The sequence below is a fragment of the Marmota marmota genome, unplaced genomic scaffold, assembly GCF_001458135.2.
Source record: "Marmota marmota marmota unplaced genomic scaffold, marMar, whole genome shotgun sequence".
NCBI lineage: Eukaryota > Metazoa > Chordata > Mammalia > Rodentia > Sciuridae > Marmota > Marmota marmota.
The window spans coordinates 16,953,686-16,972,672 of NW_026000241.1; the positions used below are offsets into that span (position 1 = coordinate 16,953,686).

The window sequence follows — 18,987 nt, forward strand, 5'->3', positions numbered from 1 at the left end:
AGTCTAGATATGCTCATGTTGCAGTATCTGTAGGACTGGCATGGTGCTTTGGCAAGAAGTTAGAACTGGAAATATCTAAGCTTAGGGATGATGGTTGGAAAAGAGAAATGTAAAGATCAACCAGGAAGAGCATGTAGAACCAGAAGACCAAGCAAAAACAGATCCCTGGGAAAAGTCCAAATTAAAGAGCAAGTGGAAGATGAGTCAGAGAAGATGAGCTGAGCAGAACAGCAGAACCTCCAATGAGTCATGGGTTTCCAACAAAGCCTGGGCATGGGCCCTGTCAATGGAGGGCTTTGGAAAATACTCTTTTCAAATCCTCATGAATGGATGACACCCTTGTTTAACTTCATAACTTAGGTTTAACGGAAATCCAGCTAAGACTTGGATGCTCAGTGAAAATAAAGCAGCAACCACTTCCATTTATTCAGTGCAAATTATTCCAGGACCTATGCTAGATACTTTATGTATACTATTATATCATAGCAAATACTTTATGTAGTTATTATTATATTATCATTACCTTACCCATGTAGCCATAACAAGTTTATGTAGAGCCATGCATCACTTAATAACAGGGATATGTTCTGAAAAATGCATTTTTTCATTGTGAAAACATTCTTGAGTGCACTTATACACAGCTAGATGGTATGGCCCATACACACCTAGGCAATATGGCATAGCCTATTGCTTCTAGGCTATAAACCTGACTAACATGTGACTGCACTAAATACTGTAGGCAATTTTTAATACCACGATAAGCATTTGTGTATGTAAACATAGAAAATGCACAGTAAAAATACTAGGCCATAAGAAGTTTTCAGCTCTGCTATAATCTTATGGGGCCACCACCATACATGTTATCTGTCATTGATTAAAGTGCCTATGATGCATGACTATAATATAAATTCTATTCCTATCCATTTTATATATTTTTTCAAAATTACATTTAGCACAATTTTAATTATTCATTCAATAAATGAATTAAAATTATCTTCTAAACTGCCAAATGATAATAATCTCTCTGCAAAGATTGTAGGGATTCAGGTATCTTAAACTGTCACAAATTATATCCTCACTGCTTTGAGGAACTATCTTCTGAAGCTAAACATTTCCATCTTACTATGAAATCCTTCAGCTTTCCTGTGGCATGGTTATTGTAATATCTTGAACACATATATATCCTATGTTCTTAATTTTAATAAAAGGGCATAAGGCATATTCAGGTATATTTTAAAATAATGCCACCACTTTCAACTTTCTCTTCTCTTGGTTTGGTTTTCAAAAATTAGTAAATGTGGGCTTTTTATTTGTGTGTGTTAAATTGCAAAAAAAAAAAAAAAAAAGGAAAAGAAAAACCTCATTAGCATAAATGTTATGCATGAGCCAGGAAAAAGATTAAAAATTATTTTATAATTATTTGAGTGAGATAAATCAGTGGAGTTTCTGAAGAACAGAGATTTCAGTGAATTGGTTTCTAGAACGACCATGTAGCATCAGAGACCCACAAACACATCTACCTGCAGGCTTGATCACATTCCCTGCCTAGAGTCTCAGACTATCTTATGAATAGACCTGCAGCCAGTGAGGGAGCTGCCTCAGCTCAGCCCTGAGGACACCTCCAGGGGTGTGTTCTGCCTTCTTCTACTCCTCCTCTAGTCACCTGATGATGACTCAGAGGGGTAGACCATTTGGAGGCTCATCTGAGTCCTGCCATAAAGTTCCAGTCCTGCAACCTTATGCAGCCTTATTCAGGCCTTCCTGAATGGCCATGTGCACTTGAAAGTCCTTGCCATTTTTTAGGAGGGATGGTGGCTTTCAGCAAGGGTGTGGCATCTTGGACCATTTATAGAAATTATGAATGGGAGAGCCAGAGACAGGGTGGGCACAGAAATACATTAAATAGTCAGTTTAGGTCAGATGAACCAAAAGAGGTGTTTGGGAGGGTGAGTGTCCCTTGGAGAGAGGTTCTACTGAGTCACAGGTCGAGCATTTCCAGGGAGGGCCATTTTTCTGTGAAATCAAGGGACACCTTGTCTTAGAAAGGAGTGAGAAAATATGAGAAATAGCTATCTTTTTTTAACTGGGATAAAGCTAGAAGGAGAAATGCAAACATCCAGACCTTCTCTGTTTTTGCCCATTGTTTGAGTCAAATATTTCTTTTATTTTTCCTTCCTTCCTTCTTTCTTTCTTTTTTTGGGGGTGGGGGGGGGGCTGGGGATTGAACCTGTAGGTGTGTTTACACTGAGTTCCATCTCCAGCCCTGCTTTTTATTTTATTTTTTTTTAATTTTGAGACAGATCTTACTAAATTGCTTAGAGCCTTGTTAGGCTGCTGAGGCTAGCCTTGACCTTGGGATCCTCCTGCCTCAGCCTCTCCAGTCACTGGGATTATAGGTGTGTACCTCCATGTCTGACTCAGCCAAATATTTCTTAAGTGTTGACTGATATACCATCTAATATTGGTGACAGGATAAAACAAAAACAAAAACAAAAACAAAACAAAACAGGTATATGGGAAAAGTCATGAGGCCAAGAGAATGATCTTTGAGCAGAAAAGTAAAATGTGCCCTGGGCGTTGACAACAGAAAGTCAGCCCTTAGTGGCCCAGAGCACTTTGAGTTACCCTTTGGAGGTAGCCTGACTCTCAGAAGAATCATCCTCATGGCACATTCAGATGAAATCTCTTACACTGCTGCACCTGAGGCTGGCCCTGCCCGAGACACCATGAGTGACTGAGGGGGGGAGAGGACAATTACAGAGGTCCTGTGAGGTGAATCAGAGCCACTGCCAGAGCTGCCCTTCTTCGTTCTCTGGGCCAGGGAAGTGCCAAAGCGAAGGGTCTCGTAGACAGGGTCCACCTTATTGCCACAGGCTGCAACAGAAGAGAAAGCTTTTCTGAGAAAGCTCACTGGAGAGGGCCCACCCCGCCCACCACGCATCACTCCTGGGTTATCATCCTCCGAGAAGAGAAGTAGGTTCTTTGCAGATGACCTGCCAGCCCTGGGGAAGATCCAGCTTCCCGCACAGACGTGACCTCCACACCACCATGTGCACATTCACCATGGCACCCAGAACTTCCAGCCAGGACTCTGCTCTGAAACTGTCCCCGAGTGATTGGTTTTCCTCTTTCCTGATCCATCCCCAGGACTCCAGAGACCCTTTTCATTTCCTCCAGAGAAAGGCTCTGCTCACTAGGGCACATTCTTGAGACACAATGTTTGCAGCAGGGGGCAAGTGTTTTTTCAAAGGGATTTGAAATTACCAGGCTTCATAAATTTCTAATTAAAAGGTTTCCAGTTTATAAATTTCTACTTTAAAACCTGTCCAGCCAAAAAGGCAAAAATAGATGTCGAGATTTTTAGAGACAGAATGAAAAAAAAAAATAAAAAAAGAAGAAAGAAGAAAATTGAAAGGTATTATAAAAGAAGAAATCTAAGCCAGAATATCTATAAATATAGGGCATTATTTAGTTCCTCATTAAAGAATAAGTGAGATTTCCTGAGTTCCCACTTTATGCTTATTGTCTATAGTATATACTCAGTATATGTCATATTTATATCAGATATACTATCATATCAGATACTATATATTGTCTCTATCCCTATCTATCTACCTATCTATCTATCTACCTATCTCACAACAACTATGAAAACAGTGATTGCCCTTCTCAGTTTGTAGGATCTGACAGATCCAGTTATTTGTGCAGAGAACAGTAGGCCACCAGCTCTGCACAGGTCCTTGGGAAGCTGTGCTCCATGCTCTTGCCACTCTTCCATGCTGCTCATGACTGAGAAAGCATATCAGGAGCCTTTGGGGCATGAGTGTTTTTCAAACTTCATCAGGATGAAAATTTTTTGAAGAATTTGGTCCACCTTCTGTTTCTCCTCCAGCAAAACAATTACAACCCAAGCAGCCACCAAACAAAGACAGCCACTGTTTTATTTTTTTTAATTTGTTCTTTCTAGATATATGTGACAGTAGAATATATTTTGACGTATCATATATACATAGAACAAGAATAACTTGTTCCAATTAGGATCCCAATATTGTGGTTGTATATGATGTGGAGTTACATTGGTTGCATATTCACATATAAGGATAGGAAAGATACGTTTGATTCATTCTACTGTCTTTTCTATTCCCATTCAACCCCCCTTCCTTTCATTCCCCTTTGTCTAGTCCAATGAACTTCTAATCTTCCCTTCCCTTGTTGTGGGTTAGCATCCACATATCAGAGAGAACATTCCGCCTTTGGTTTTTTGGGACTGGCTTATTTCATTTAATATGAAATTCTCCAGTTCCATCCATTTACTGGCAAATGCCATTGGAAGTCCTTGGAGGACAGCACCTATTACTAACTCTGCAGCTCAAAACCCAACTCAACTCATGAATGTCCAACTCACCAATGGGCATAACTTCTTTAATGCATCCAAACTGTTCATGGATGAGCAAGGGGGAGCTGTAGTAACGCCGAAACCCCTTTGGCTGGAGAGAGAATAAGAAAGAGAGGGTCTTAATGTCATTGAAGAGATGGAGAAAATCACGTAAGTCCTAAAAATAAAACCAGTTGTTGTCTCCCTTTAAGATGCTGACTTGTCCTATTAATTCTATAACTCACTGCTGAAAGGGGAGTGGGGAGGAGAAAAGATGGATGGCAATAAGCAAGTTATGCCCTATCCAGACAGCGAGTTCCTGGCCCTGGCTTGACATACTATTTCTTTTCCCCTTGCTGTGTACTGCAGCTTCTGCTGTGTGCCATGCGCTCATTATCTCCCAGGACAAAGGGATTGCCTTGCATTCTTTTGCCACAGTTTATGATTGTGCTTTATTAAATTCATAAAGTCCTGGGCATGAGAAAGCAGACCCCAAGACCTAAAGGCATATCTGAAGAGTTTTCCTCAGAATCATGTTCTATTCTTTCTGGATTCTCTTCTGTGTTTGTGATCTCTCATCCGGGATCTTTGTCTTGGCTTGTGAGAATGATCACTGAAGAAGGAGAAGGGGAACAGGTGAAAGTGGAAGGGATTTGAGAAAAAAAAGGACACTGCCAATCAAAGGAAGTGGATAAACTTTGTAAGAACCTGGACTTAGAACTCCCAGTGTTAGAAGGGAACTTGGTGACCTGGTTTCTACTAGAATCCTGAGATCTTCTCCCGTGTTCCTGACAAGTGGCGTCCTGCTTTATCTGAGCACTGTCAGTGGCAGGAAGGTGATAGGAGCATTCCCTAGCCCTGGAGGTAGGTCCTTGGTGATATTATATCTGAGTGTTAAGACATGGCACCTACTGATCCTAAGTCTTTTCCCTAGAACCAGAAAATGTGATGATCTTACATTTTTTGAAGACAGTTGTTATGTTCCATTGAATTATTTTCTATAGTAGAAACCATTGGTATAATCTTTGGCCATCCTAGTTTCAAATACCCTCAGACAGGCATTGGGTTGCTTTTTATCAATGTGAGGCATCAGGATTGAAGCCCACACTCCTGAGATGCTAGGATCAGCTCAGAAAGATAAGACCATCAGATCTTTCTTCATTTGGCCAACATGTCTATTAAAGTGATGTAGACTATTATAGCTCTGTTTCAATTTTGCCAGCAGTTGGTTTTAGTCCTCTTTTGAAACTCAGTGAGTTGATAGCCAGTTAAGCACTAGGGTAACTAACAAATGACATTAGTTTGCCTGGGACAGAAGCGTTTCCTGGGATGCATGACTTCTACTTTGAAAAAATTGAACAGTCCCCGGATAAAGACTGCAATGTTAAAACTGAGAAAGTCCCAACTTGGGAAAAGACAGTCATTCTATTAAGGACCCTGACTCCCTCTAATGTACAGCATTTGTCTAGAGGGTTGACTTAGCTCCACCTCTTCTTTATCTTTATGTTAATTAGGGAGCCAAGTGAGCAGGACAGGGATGCTGGGGTGACTTCAGAGCTACGAGGAGCTGGAGTTGGGGCAAGGAGTCTGGGGCTTCCTGTTGGCATGAGCCCTTACCAGCTTGCCCATGCACCGCTGGGGTGCTAGGCCGTCTGTGCACCTGTGGTGGATGCTCATCTTACAGGCTTTGCAGCGCAGTCCGTGCTTGGCATTTGTTCCTGTTAGGCACAGGGCAAACTTTGGTTAGGATACAGCCTACCCTTTCCTAGATACCCCTCTAAATTGCTGAAAAAGAGGTTCTTCCAATAACCAGGAAGTTCTTCCTAATGACTTTTCCACTCAACTTCCCAAATGAAAAAAGACAATGGTAAATTCTTTGACTGTCTCCTACATTTTTCTACCTAAGGTATCTGCTCTGGTTTCTCTCCATTTCTTTTTCCTCTTAATTAAAACTAGCAAGATCCACTCTCCTTACTCTTTATATAGGCCATGTGTTTTTTACTTTTCTGGGTCTTACCGAGGGGTGCAAGTCCTATCATTTTACCCATTCTTGCTTGCCTTCCTGTCATGAGGTTTGAGGTCTTAGAAAAAACTCAGGAAAATAATTGATACAGGGGAAATGGCAAAGTCTGGGTGAAAGGGATGTTGATGGTCTTCTGCAATAGGGAGAGAGGACTCAATCAGATACCAGCCCCTGTCTGGTCATTTTAGTGCTGCACCAAAGCCCAAGGCTGAGGCAAGGAGAGGCACTGGGAGGCCAGACAGGTGTGTGGAGTGTAAGAGCTGTAGGAAGATGGTGTTCATGGTTCAGAATGTGGCTGGCAAGGCTGGCACTCTGAAAGCCTGTCAGGAAAAGGGTGCATGAGGTCAAACGGTGTGATAGCACAGATGAGGATTACACAGATTTTTTTGCCCAAGAAGACCACCTGGAGAGGCAGTGGGTCTCTACTAAAATAGTCTCTAGGGTGAAGATATCAAAATGAATATGTCCATATAATATGAGTTCTGGGTCCACAGGCACCCAACTAACTATTACAACTGACTACAGATCCAAAATGAGGGTATCCCAAGATTAAAAAAATCCACCTTTCCCCCCACCAATGTGCTCTCATCCCCTTCATCTGTTTTTCCCCTTTTATAACTCAACGTATATATAGTGGCCAGAGTGGTCTTTTTATAATATAATTTAGTCACTTCTTTCCTTTGCTTAAACATCTTTGAGCAGGTTCTTCTTGGCTTTCTGATGTCATACAAAATGTTCCCTATGGTGGCAAAGCTTTTCATGATTCGGTGGGAGCCCACCTTTGACTCTATCTCAGGCCAACCCCTCTGGTTCACTAGGTTTTAGTCATGTGGACTTCTTTTAGTTTCTTGAATATGCAAACTCTTAAATTCTGCAAGGCCTTGACACCTACAGCTCTGTTTGCCTGGGATGCTGTTTCTACCACTCTTCTCTTGACTAAGAGACCCCTCATATTTGCATCTGTTGTATTTTTTTCAATCAAGATTCCTTAAAAACATTTCTTCTCTCCAGCCTAAATTATCTTTTTCCTATTATCCTTCCTCCCAGCATGCTGTGGTTATCTTTTATAACATTTATCACTATTATTATTTACTTGAGAACTTGCTTCTGTCTTCCTTTTCCTCTGGACTGTCAGCTCAATGAGGCTTAGGACCATGTCTGTTCATTTGCCTTTGTATATTTCACTCTGAGCCTGATGCCCAATAAACATACATTAAATAATTTTCTTTCTCTTTTTTCTTGGTACTGGGGATTGAACTCAGGGGTTCTCAACCTCTGAGCCACACCCCCAGCCCTTTTTTGTACTTTATTTAGAGACAGTGCATCACTGAGTTGCTTAGTGCTTTACCTTGCTGAGGCTGGCTTTGAACTCATGATCTTCCTGCCTTGGCCTCCCAAGCCACTGGGATTACAGATGTGTGCCACTGTGCTTGGCTGCATTAAATAAGTTAATGAAAAAATTCTTTCATAGTCACATATGCAGTGAAACAATGATGACTGGTGTGAGATAGTTATTGAAATTGATTCATCAGCAACATAGAAAAAGTATTCAAAAGTTAAATATCCATCTGTATTATTTAATTTTAAAGACTAAAAGCCTCAAGGGTATGTTTGAATGATTTGCCCCAAGTCAGATTAGGTCTTGCCTACTTTCACTCTTGCACTGCTTGACCCAAATATTTCCTCTCAATCTGTTTAACCTACATGAAGATAAAGTTGGGGTTAGTTCAATGATAAAAAAGGGAATGCAAGGACCTGAAACTCACCTGGGAAAAGCAATGGGCAAACCTTTGAACTAGAAATGATTTTGCAGGTGTTGCCTGAATTCTCCTTCTGGGAAGGCATTGTGTAATACAAAGCCTGTCTGCTGACAGAAAGCTGAGGTGACACATGCACACACCATAAATTATTGGGTATGTGTTCATAAATAGTGGTTGGAAAGTCCCTTTTCTTTTTGAGAATAATCGCTTAGCTGAAAGAAACTGCTATGCTTTCAAAAGACGAGATGTGAAAAGTAATTACTTATTTTTTTCATTTTCAAATGAGAGAATGCTATTTGTGCCCTATGTGGAAACGTAAGTAGAAACGTCAAAGATGAAAGTTGTTTCATTGTGTGCTGGACTCTGAAATAGTGTCATTATATATTAAGGTAAATTTTCCTTCAAACCCAAACACAATGATTTCAGTTTTCCATGTCTGTTCTTGTACACTCCACTGTTTTGTATGAGTCAGACCACCAGCAATTATTTGGTTTTAGGTGTTTTAATTTCCACTGTGGAATAACAAAAGTGATTGAAGAGGAGAGCTTGTGCTCTGAAGTTCAGAGAATAGTTCAAAGGAATGATTCACATCACAGCAGTGACATTAGTTTACTCTAGCAAGACACAGAGAAGCCATGGTCTGACTTATTTTGTTACTTGTGACTTCCATTGCAAGTACATTGTAGTATGTGTGCCTTAGGCTGGAGCAGAGAAGGTCAGTTTTAAATTTGAATATTATGTCTAGTACAGATTCTTTAAATTGAAAAAAAAAACTGCCATATTTCTGGATCCTCAACTATCTCATCACCAAATGGGAATAGTCTACCTACCATCAGAATTGCTAATAGAATACTGTCATGCTACAGATGCTCCTTGACTTATAATGGGGTTATATCCTAATAAATAAACTTAATTATAAGTTGAAAATATTAAGTAAAAAGTGCATGTGGTGCACTTGACCTACAGAAAAACATAGTTCAGTAGCATAGTACACTGAAGAATATTGGTTGTGACCATCTGGCAGATTGGGAGCTGTGCCTCACTGCTGCTGCTTCCCACAATCACAAGAATAATATGTAGTATATTATTAACAAGGTAAAATATAAAATTTGATGTATTGTTTCTATTGAACGCATGTGGCTTTTACACCTTCACAAAATTGAAAATTCAGAAGTTGAGCTATATTTTAAGTCAGGGTATACACACACACACACACACATATATTAAAGGATTTAATAGGTTTAATAAAGATTTCACTGGACTTTGGGTAAAAAATGGACTGGTCAAAGAATTTCCCATTTAGTTATATCAAAACTTCACTAAAGCTACAGTCAAGGTATTTTTTTTAAAAATGGCATAGACTCCAAAGAACAAGTTTACTTAGAAGAGTAGTCAGAGTAGAAGTGAGTTCAACATATAGAGATAGAAAGCAATGGATGGTATAGTAAGCAGTTTAATAGAAGATAACATTAGATTTCTCAAAGCAACTTGGAAACTAGAAGGCCATGGAACTTTGAAAACTGTCAAATTTCAAGATTCTGAGAGAAAATGTTTTCCACCCCAGAATTTTATACCCAGCCAAATTATCAAACACAGGTGAAGGTTGAATAAATATGTATTTAGGGTTTCAAAATGTTTACTTTCCCCATGATCTTAAAGAAATTGCTGGAGAATGTGCCTATTAAAAAATGAGGGAATAAATCAAAAAAGAGAAGAATATCAGATCTAGTGCACAACAGAGCTGACATGGAGGAGAGATAAATGATATCCCCATATAACAGCTCTGCAATAGGTGTAGACTGGAGCTGCAAGATGAAATAAGGCAGTATGCTGAAAATAAAAGGAAGGGGGGACCTTAAAAGTTTATTGATTATTTTGAGATTTGACTATTATAAAAGAACTTGGCATTTGAGAAATCTGTGGAAGCATTTGAAAAAAGTACAGATGCATGAAAAAAAATTCAGTAGGTAAAAAGGCAACTTCAATTGGAGGAAAATAAAATGTAAGAAAAGAAATGTAATCACAATGTAACCCTTGAATTAGAAATTAACAGTAGTCATACATAGTGCATAAATTGACCATCTAGTTAGCACAAAATTGTGATAAAAGTACTTGGGAAGAGGGAGCAAGGGGGCAAAGATTGTAATATAACTCTTTTGGAAAGGTCAGCACAAGGAAGGAAAGAATAAGAAGTGGTGCTGGTGGTCTAAGAGCTGAATCTATCTTTTATGGCAGGAAGACAATAAATGTTTGATTAATCAATAAATAGCAGCAGATCACAGCATTTAGAACTATTGACATAAATGCAAGGGGAAACAATTAGAGGTGAAAGTGGCTGCCTTTTAGAAGTGAATTTGAGATGGGACAGCTTCCATTTCAAGTACAACCTGTCTTGAAACTGTTCTTATATACTACTATGACTAAATAAATAAATAAGAAGTCTCTGGAAACAGGGTCAAGTTGGCCCCTTGGAATAATATGACTCCCGGCATATTAGATATAGGTAAAGCATGGGGCCAGTTATTACAAAGTCATCAGTTTTTCCCTGGAAATTTGAAGTTCTGGGTTAAATCTAAGAGTTTCGTGAGTTATGATTAAAATTATTAAGCATGTTAGTCATAATATTCAAATGGAGTTTAAAATGGACCAATGCAAGTCAATAAGGTACCCATTAGGTGTCAGATTCTGGGCTTTTTCATGAACAATGAGCTGTCCATAGAGAATCAAATGTTAAAGCTCTAGAACATGAAGTCTACACATATGCTGGGAGAAATTTTTGAAAAATTTTTTCTCAAGGCTGGTGACTGAATCTACTACATTAGACTACATACTCCTGTTTTCTTATTAAATGAAATTTATTACATATGTATGTTAAACCATTGGCCAGACTAATTTTGATAACATTTTGCAATTTGGGCATTGCTTAGCCCTTAGTCAAATTTCATATAATGTCAAAGTTAAAGATAAAATAATGCTTTACAATTTAGATCTCTTAATTGCAGAAGCAATTTGGAGAATGAAAAAAAAATGTTTGTGTAAGAAAGTAAATGTAATCATAACATAGTATTTAAATTAATAGTCAACTAATATTTAGTTTGTTTTCAGTTTGTAGAATCATAGAATTACTCTTATATAATATATTTGATGAAAATTGTTGTAGCTTAGATAATAAAAACACCTTTTACTATGAGTTGGGAAACTCTATTCTCACATATACACACACACGTATATTTCATGTATAAATGTATCTGTGTGTGTGTGTGTGTGTGTGTGTGTATGCAGGTGTATGTCTATCTATAAATCCAGTAGTACTCTTTTTCCTCAGTGGACAATATGTTAAAGACCCCAGTGGAAGCCTGGAATCATGGATAGTCCCCAACCCTATATAGACGATGTTTTTTTACTATACATACACAGAATAAAGTTTAATCTACAAATTAGATACAGTAGAAATTAGCCATAACTAATAATACAATAGAAGAATTAGAATAATACACTGTAACAAAATTTACATGAATGAGGTCTCTCTTTCTCAAAATATCTTCTTGGGCTGAATTCATCCTTCTTTAGTGAGGATGTGAGATGATACCATGTGATGAGATGAAGTGAAGTGAATGACTCAGGCATTGTGATGTAGCCTTTGGCTATTACCGACCTTCTTACTTGAACACAAGTACAGGGAAACTGTGACAGTTGGTCTGATAATGGAGATGGCTACTAAGTGATTGATGGGCAGGTAGCACATACAGCATTGATACACTGGATGAAGGGATAATTCACACTTGGGCAGGACAGAGTGAACAGCATGAGATCTCATCACACTACTCAGAAAGGTATGCACATTTGGAAACTTTTGAATTGTTTGTTCATGGAATTTTCTACTTGATATTTTCAGGCCACAGTTAACCATAGGTAATTAAAATGGAGGAAAGCAAAACTATGGCTAAGAAGAGACTATTGTATGGCCATAAATATTTCTTAGGTTGCGTACAATATCTATAAATGATTCAAAGGTAAATACAAGCAAGATAGCCCAAAGATTTTTCCAGGCCCTGATTTTATTGGTTTAGTTACTGGATCTTAGCAAAGGACCCTACTAGGGATGCCTGTATCAAGAGTGTACAGAGCCCAGAGAGAGCTAAATGGCCATTTCACAAAAGGGACTCAAAGCTGGAGACATGAAAGCAAAAGCAATAGGTAAGCTTTGGGTGCCCCGACCCTTGGTACTTAAAGGCTAGGATCTATACAAATAATAGTAAAAATGATAGTCTATATTTCTAAACTAAAGACAAGAATATAACTGTTGCTGAGTTATAAAAACAGGCAACAATGCAGCTAGCATTGTCCATTGTTCAGATAATAAGTAGCTTCTAATGCATGAACTATCTCTGTGTACAATCCAAAGCCTCCTGCCAATACCCTCTCTCCCTCTGCAACTGCAGAACACACCACCCTCCTCTGGCTCTCAGTGTTGCTAGAGCACCTATCACATCAGGCCATCTCCTCCTCTACCATGTGGGACCTGACTCGAAACACGTGTATATTCACTTCTGGCTCTACTGTGACCAGTAAAATGCCTGGCATGACCTACATTATTTTCTCTTTGGAGGGATATTTCAACCCACGCCTGGGCCAGACAAATATCCAGGCTAAGAGAATATTGGGGCGTTTTCCCACTAATATTACAAAAAGAGCTAAACTTCTTGTGGCCCCTGACTCCTGGGGTCTAGACTCAGGTTTGGACCACAAGGTTTGAACTGCCTGCAGATCTTGACTGTGTGGGCTGGTCTTGATTGTTATACCAATGTTCCAATGTGGCCACATCCTGGTTTGTTGGGACCTAGAACTCTCCAAGCTCCAGGGCACTCTCCAATCCAGGCCTAGTACTATTCCTTAAATTGCCTGCTTGACTAGGAAGTCAGATGAAGGCTGATTCTGGAACTCACTCCCTCTTCTCTGCTATCAGCTCTTCACACCTTTCTCAAAGCAGATGTTGACATCTGGCAGGATCAAGGTAGCTATGCTCTTCAAACGTTTGTGGCTTTGCTTGAGGTCTTCTCCCAGGTAACAGTTCACATTGGCCTCTGCTTCCTCCTTATGGTATGAATAGTCACCAAGTGTCATGTTCCCCAGGAGATCTACAATATGCTTTGTTATGCCTGAGAAAGAGATGCCTTGGATTTCATCATTGCTTTTACCTCATACATAGCACCCAGAAGTGCCTGCTATGCTAGACCAACACATACCTAACTATAGGAGTATTTAAGCAAGACAATTTGTCATACTTTCATGTAAAAACTCAAAGAAAAGGCAATTGGCTTAACATATAAAAATGATGTCTTGAATGGTCACATGGAGGAGCTTGATTTCCACAAATAAATCATAAAAGTACATCTTTAGTGCTACTATGAAAAACTCATGGCTTCAGAAATCTAATCCCAGAATGATTTCAAGAAGCTAGTGCTTCACAGTGGGATTTAAAAAATATGTACAGAACTTGGGATGTATTTCCATTACCCTCACATGCTGTTTCTCTTTGATATACTGATTTAAAGATTCTAAAGTCACATAAAGTCAACTAAGCCAAATGAAGCCACTGGGAATGATTCTGTCCCTCCTTATACGGAAAAAGAATAATTTGAAAGAAGAAAATGGAGAGGAAAAAATAGAACTAATATTTTGAGGGAGCTTGTCAGTGAATGTATACACACACACACACACACACACATTCATCTGAGAGGAAAGAACATTGTACTAGAAGTTAGAAACCTGAATTCCTGATTCTGCAGAAAGGAATTAAAAATTTTGAGCTCTTGTGTACCATGTTAAACATTTCCTGGATATAACCTCATTTTATTAATAAGTGAACATTACATTTTGTACGTAAAATGCTATGTTTTTAAAAAACATTTAACTCAGGAAGGCAAGGATAACCACAACTGGTAACTTCCCTGGAAAGAATGAACAAATGTTGAGTATAGAAATCCCTAGATGTGGAGCCCAGTACTGGAATTTTTTCTCTTAAGATTCCAACAGTCCCGTGAGATAAGAATTTTCATTCCCTCATTTTAATAGGTAGTGAACAGAAGCCCAAGGATATGCAGTGAGTGAGGAAAGACACCAGTTCTGAAGTCCAGTTCTCTTCCCTTCTCCCCCAGCCTTCTGCATATCAGCAGATCTGCTTCAGGTTTCTTCTACTGAAATTGAAAGGAGGTATTTACGACCCTCTTCAGTCTTTGATAAGGATAAAATAAAAATAACAAATACGTAACCACATAGTCAATGAAGATGGATTGGATGAGAAGTAGCAAGAATTTCCAGGTAACTAAAGTTTTCCTGAGAAAATTCTAGAGCTGCAACTATCCTGTTCCAATACCTCTTTGAAAGAGGCAATCTGATCACACTTGTGGTGGATTACATAAAATAGGTTCTTAGAGGCAACAAAGAGGAACCGTCATTTTCCACTGTAGGGATGCAGGTCCCCATAACAGATTTGAGTAAGGGATTATAGGCTCTAGTGGTCTGCAGCCCAGTGCAAGCCCTTGAGAACACGCAGCATGAGAGTGTGGGAAATAGAGTTCTTCCCATTGCACTTGCTATTGCCAAACCTTCAAAGCTGGTGATTACTTGCACATCAGTAACCTGTTAGGAGACAAGGCTGGATTTGCATTAGCCAATGTATGCATACACTGCTGTTTCTACTTCTGTTACACATCTATTCAGCAACTTGTTTTTTTTTTTTTTTTTTTTTTTTGGTATAGGGGGTTGAATCCAGGGGCACTTAATCACTGAGTCACATTCCCAGACACTTTTTTATATTTTATTTAGAGACAGGGTCTCGTAGAATTGCTTAGGGCTTTGCCAAATTGCTGAGTCTAGCTTTGAACTTTCGATCCTCCTTGCCTCAGCCTCCCAAACCGCTGGGATTACAGGTGTGTGCCACCGACACTGGCTCAGCAACTTTTTCTTCTTTCTGTCTTTTTTCTGGGTTCTGGGGATTGGATCCAGGGGCATTCAACCTCTGAGCCACATCTCCAGCTCTTTTTTTGTATTTTATTTAGAGACAGGATCTCACTGAGTTGCTTAGCACCTCACTTTTGCTGAGGCTGGCTTTGAACTCAAAATCTTCCTGCCTCAGCCTCCTGAGCTGCTGGGATTACAGGCATGAGCCACCGTGCCTGACTTCAGCAACTTATTTTTAATTTTGAAAATGAAACTGAAAATTGTTCTCCTTTGATGAAAACAATGTTCTTATCTTGGTTGATTATTTTAAAAGAAAGAATATAACCAGGATGGAGAAGGACGAAAGGAAGAATACAAGAGTAGGGCAGACATTCTACAAATCATTACAGTGTTTATGCATAAATTATATTTGGATGTTCATATTTGGATATGTGCATATGTAAATATACATGTAATTTGTGAAGACAGCACAGTGAGATGGAAAAATTCAGGTATACAGTAACAAAAAAGTTTGGATAATAGTCCTTAGCTCTGAGACCCTGGATAAGGCACTTGATCACTGAGCCATGTGAAAGAAATGGTGAGATGGCTGCAGACTGTGTCATCTGCAACTCTGATTGGTGACTTTCCCTGAGGTCATAACTTTCGTATTCTTTAAGGCTGAACTGGACATAGCAAACCCAGGATTTGACAAGGCATGATCTTGATAAAAGCATGGGTCTCCATACACCCCTCTATTCTCCTGTGTGTTCTATTTCTTTCTCTCTCCCTTATATCTGCAAACAACTAAATTGATCCTTGCTTTATAAAAGTTGTGCCTTCAGGACATGAAAATGGTATAAAATATAAAAGAAATGTATCATTTTTAGAATTCATTCAATAATTTTTTTATAAATATGATTCCTACTTATTTATGAAATATACAAGAATAATATTAAATGTTGTTCTTGAAATAATATTTAAACATTTACATAAAATCTCTAATTTATGTATTAATGGGATACATTTATTGTTAAGGGACCTCTAAACCCTGAAGCAAACCACGTTACTTAAAACTTTTAAGAGTCATGATCGAACAAAGAAAATCACAACAACTTGTTAAAGCCCGTGCCAAGTGCTGTGGAAATGAAATCTATCCCACAGCTTTCTAGGGATCGCCCACGGAGGGAAGTAGGGCATTCCCCTGGAGAGATCCTCTAGGGAGTAGCATCAAAGCTCTGTTCTGGGAAACGTTTGGGAAAGAAGAGAAAATATTAAAAAGAGAAATGAAAGAGCAAAGCAAGTTGAATCGATGTGCCTTCTCTATCAATCACACTGTAGAAAAATGGCTATCTCAGATGCCAAACTTCCTATTACAGAGCAGGCTGGGGTCTGGGAAGCCCTTTGAGAATGGCAGGGTGGCTGTCAGCCTGGAGTACATCCACTCTACTGACACTGGTGCATCCCTCCCTTGCCCTCATCTGCCACTTTGAAGCCTCCCTGGTGCTGATCTTTCCCACATGGAGCAAGCCTCCAGTGATGTTTTTATGACATTCACAACAGCATTAGAAACCCTTTATTGCTGTTTAGTGTGGTATTTTTTGTCTTTTTTTTTATTGGTTGTTCAAAACATTACAAAGCTTTTGACATATCATATTTCATACATTAGATTCAAGTGGGTTATGAACTCCCATTTTTAACATGTGGTTTGGGGGGCAATCAAGACAAGACTTGACGATCAGGAGGAAGCCAATAGCTTCCAGCTCCTTTGAAAAACACCTATTTCAAGAATCTGGAGCAAGTGAAGGATCTTTCTGGGAGAAAACCCTTCAACAATAACTTCGAGTTTGGCACTAAGTTTAGGAGGATTTTTTTTTTTTTTTAAACTTCTACGGAGTTAGACCAGGGATCAGTTTCTTTTTAAAGGGAAAGTCGGTAGACGTTGTAGACTTTGTAGATGACACAGTTTTTGTTGTAACCCTTCAAGACTACCATTGTAAAGGTAAAAATAGCTAGCAGTGATTGTAAGTAAGCAAATGAGTATGGCTGGGTGTTCTTAAAACTTACAGCTGTTGACATTTGACTTTCATATAATATTTATGTGTCCTAAGTATTGTTCTTTTAAAATTTTTTTTTCTCAATTAAAAATTTAAGTCTTTTTAAGTTTGTGGGTTGTTGAAAAACAGGCAATGGGCCAGACTTGGATTTATGAGTTAAGTAATTTCCCCTGTTTTTTTTTTTTTAATTTAGGTGAAATCACATAACATAAAACAAACCATCTAAACCAAACAATTAAATGCATTTAGTATGTTCATCCTGTTATGCCACCTCCACCACTTCCACCTAGTTCCCATTTTTTTTTAATCACTCCTAAAGGAAACCCTGCATCCAATAAACAGCTGTTCTACTTCCTTCCTTACTAGCTGTTCCTGGCAACCAATGATCTGCTTTCTATCTCTATGAATTTTCTTCTTCTGAGTTACTTCATATAAATGGAATCACAGAATACGTGACCTTTTATGTCTGGCTACTTTCAATCAGCGAAATGTTTTAAAGGTTCATCTACATCAAAGTACTTATCAGTATTTCATTCTTTTTAATGGATGTATAATATTGTATCACATATATGTATTTATAAAATAAGTTTATATTTTGTTTACCTACTGTGAACTGTGCTGCTAAGAGCATGCATGTACCTGTATTTATTTAAGTACCTGTTTTCCATTCTTTTGAGGATACACCTGGGAGTGGAATTGCTGGGTTATATTACACTTAACTTTTTGAGAAACTGCCTTGGTCCGTGCTTACCATGATCATCTCAGGTGATACTGCAACTCTCTCTCTTCCTCTGTACTTGTGATCTTTCTCACTCTACTTTACATTTTTCTTTTTTTTGTCTATATCATTCATCACCTGAAGATTGATCTATCATCATTTTACTTACGTACATATCCACTGTCTTCCTAAATAAAATATTGATTCTATGAGGGCAAATATCTTCATCTGGTTAGTTCACTGATACATCCTAAGCGCTTAGAACAGAGCCTGGCACAGCAGAGCTGCTACATAAATATTTGTCAAATGAATTCCTATTTAAGCTTGAAATAAAGCAAAGATGGTTCATATTAGTAATGCTTGGCATGCTTATTAAATAAAAAAGAAAAACATTTATTGAAGGGACACCACTTTTCTCCAAATTGTTCTGCAAATGCACCAGAATTCTGGTTGAAATATCAATGGGATTTGAGTGGGGGGCTTCACAAAATGATTCTAAAATAAATCTTGAAGAGTACCTGAGAACGGCAAAACATTTTTGCAAAAAAAAAAAAAAAAGTTTTGTAAACCATAATAGTGATTAAATCAGAGAGCTACTGGTGCTGGAACAAGTGAATATCACCATTAATGCAGTGAATTGAAAGCCTAAAATAGGCATCTTTATGAATTTACTGTCAGATAAAAGTGATTTCTCAAATCATCGGTGAAAGAAAGAATTATTCAACAAATCCTGGTGAGTCACTTGGTTAATTATTTGATGAAAACACCAGATGCTTAATTGGTAGCATATTATGAAATAAATTTGGATGGAATTTACATAAAAGTTGAAATATTAAACTAGTTGAAAAAAAATAGAAATACTAGCTTATTTGTTCTTGAATAGAGAGACCCAAGGCATATTTTTATGAGAGAGAAAGCAATATATGAAAAGATTGATAATTTGGTTGCATAAAACCATAGACATTAGTAGTATACAACCTAAAGGCAGATAAGTTGGAGGAATTTGTCAATTTGCATAATTAAGGGTATGATACAGCATTATAAAAGATTTATAAGCAGGTTTTAAAAATTAATAGGAAAAGATGAATAAGCCAAAAGACATATAGTATTGT

General features: G+C 38.4%; 1 protein-coding gene across 4 annotated transcripts in view; it reads right to left on the reverse strand.

Moving 5' to 3' along the window:
* The window catches only part of Stac (SH3 and cysteine rich domain), a 141,184-nt gene that overhangs the window by 46,791 nt on the left and 75,406 nt on the right, over positions 1-18,987 (reverse strand). For all 4 annotated transcript variants that reach the window (XM_048795523.1, XM_048795522.1, XM_048795525.1 and 1 more), the window contains 3 exons: positions 5,993-6,093; positions 4,406-4,487; positions 2,759-2,874 (listed from right to left, as the gene is read on the reverse strand). In XM_048795523.1, the coding sequence (XP_048651480.1) occupies positions 2,759-2,874; positions 4,406-4,487; positions 5,993-6,093 (299 nt within the window). The remainder of the gene's footprint in view (positions 1-2,758; positions 2,875-4,405; positions 4,488-5,992; positions 6,094-18,987) is intronic.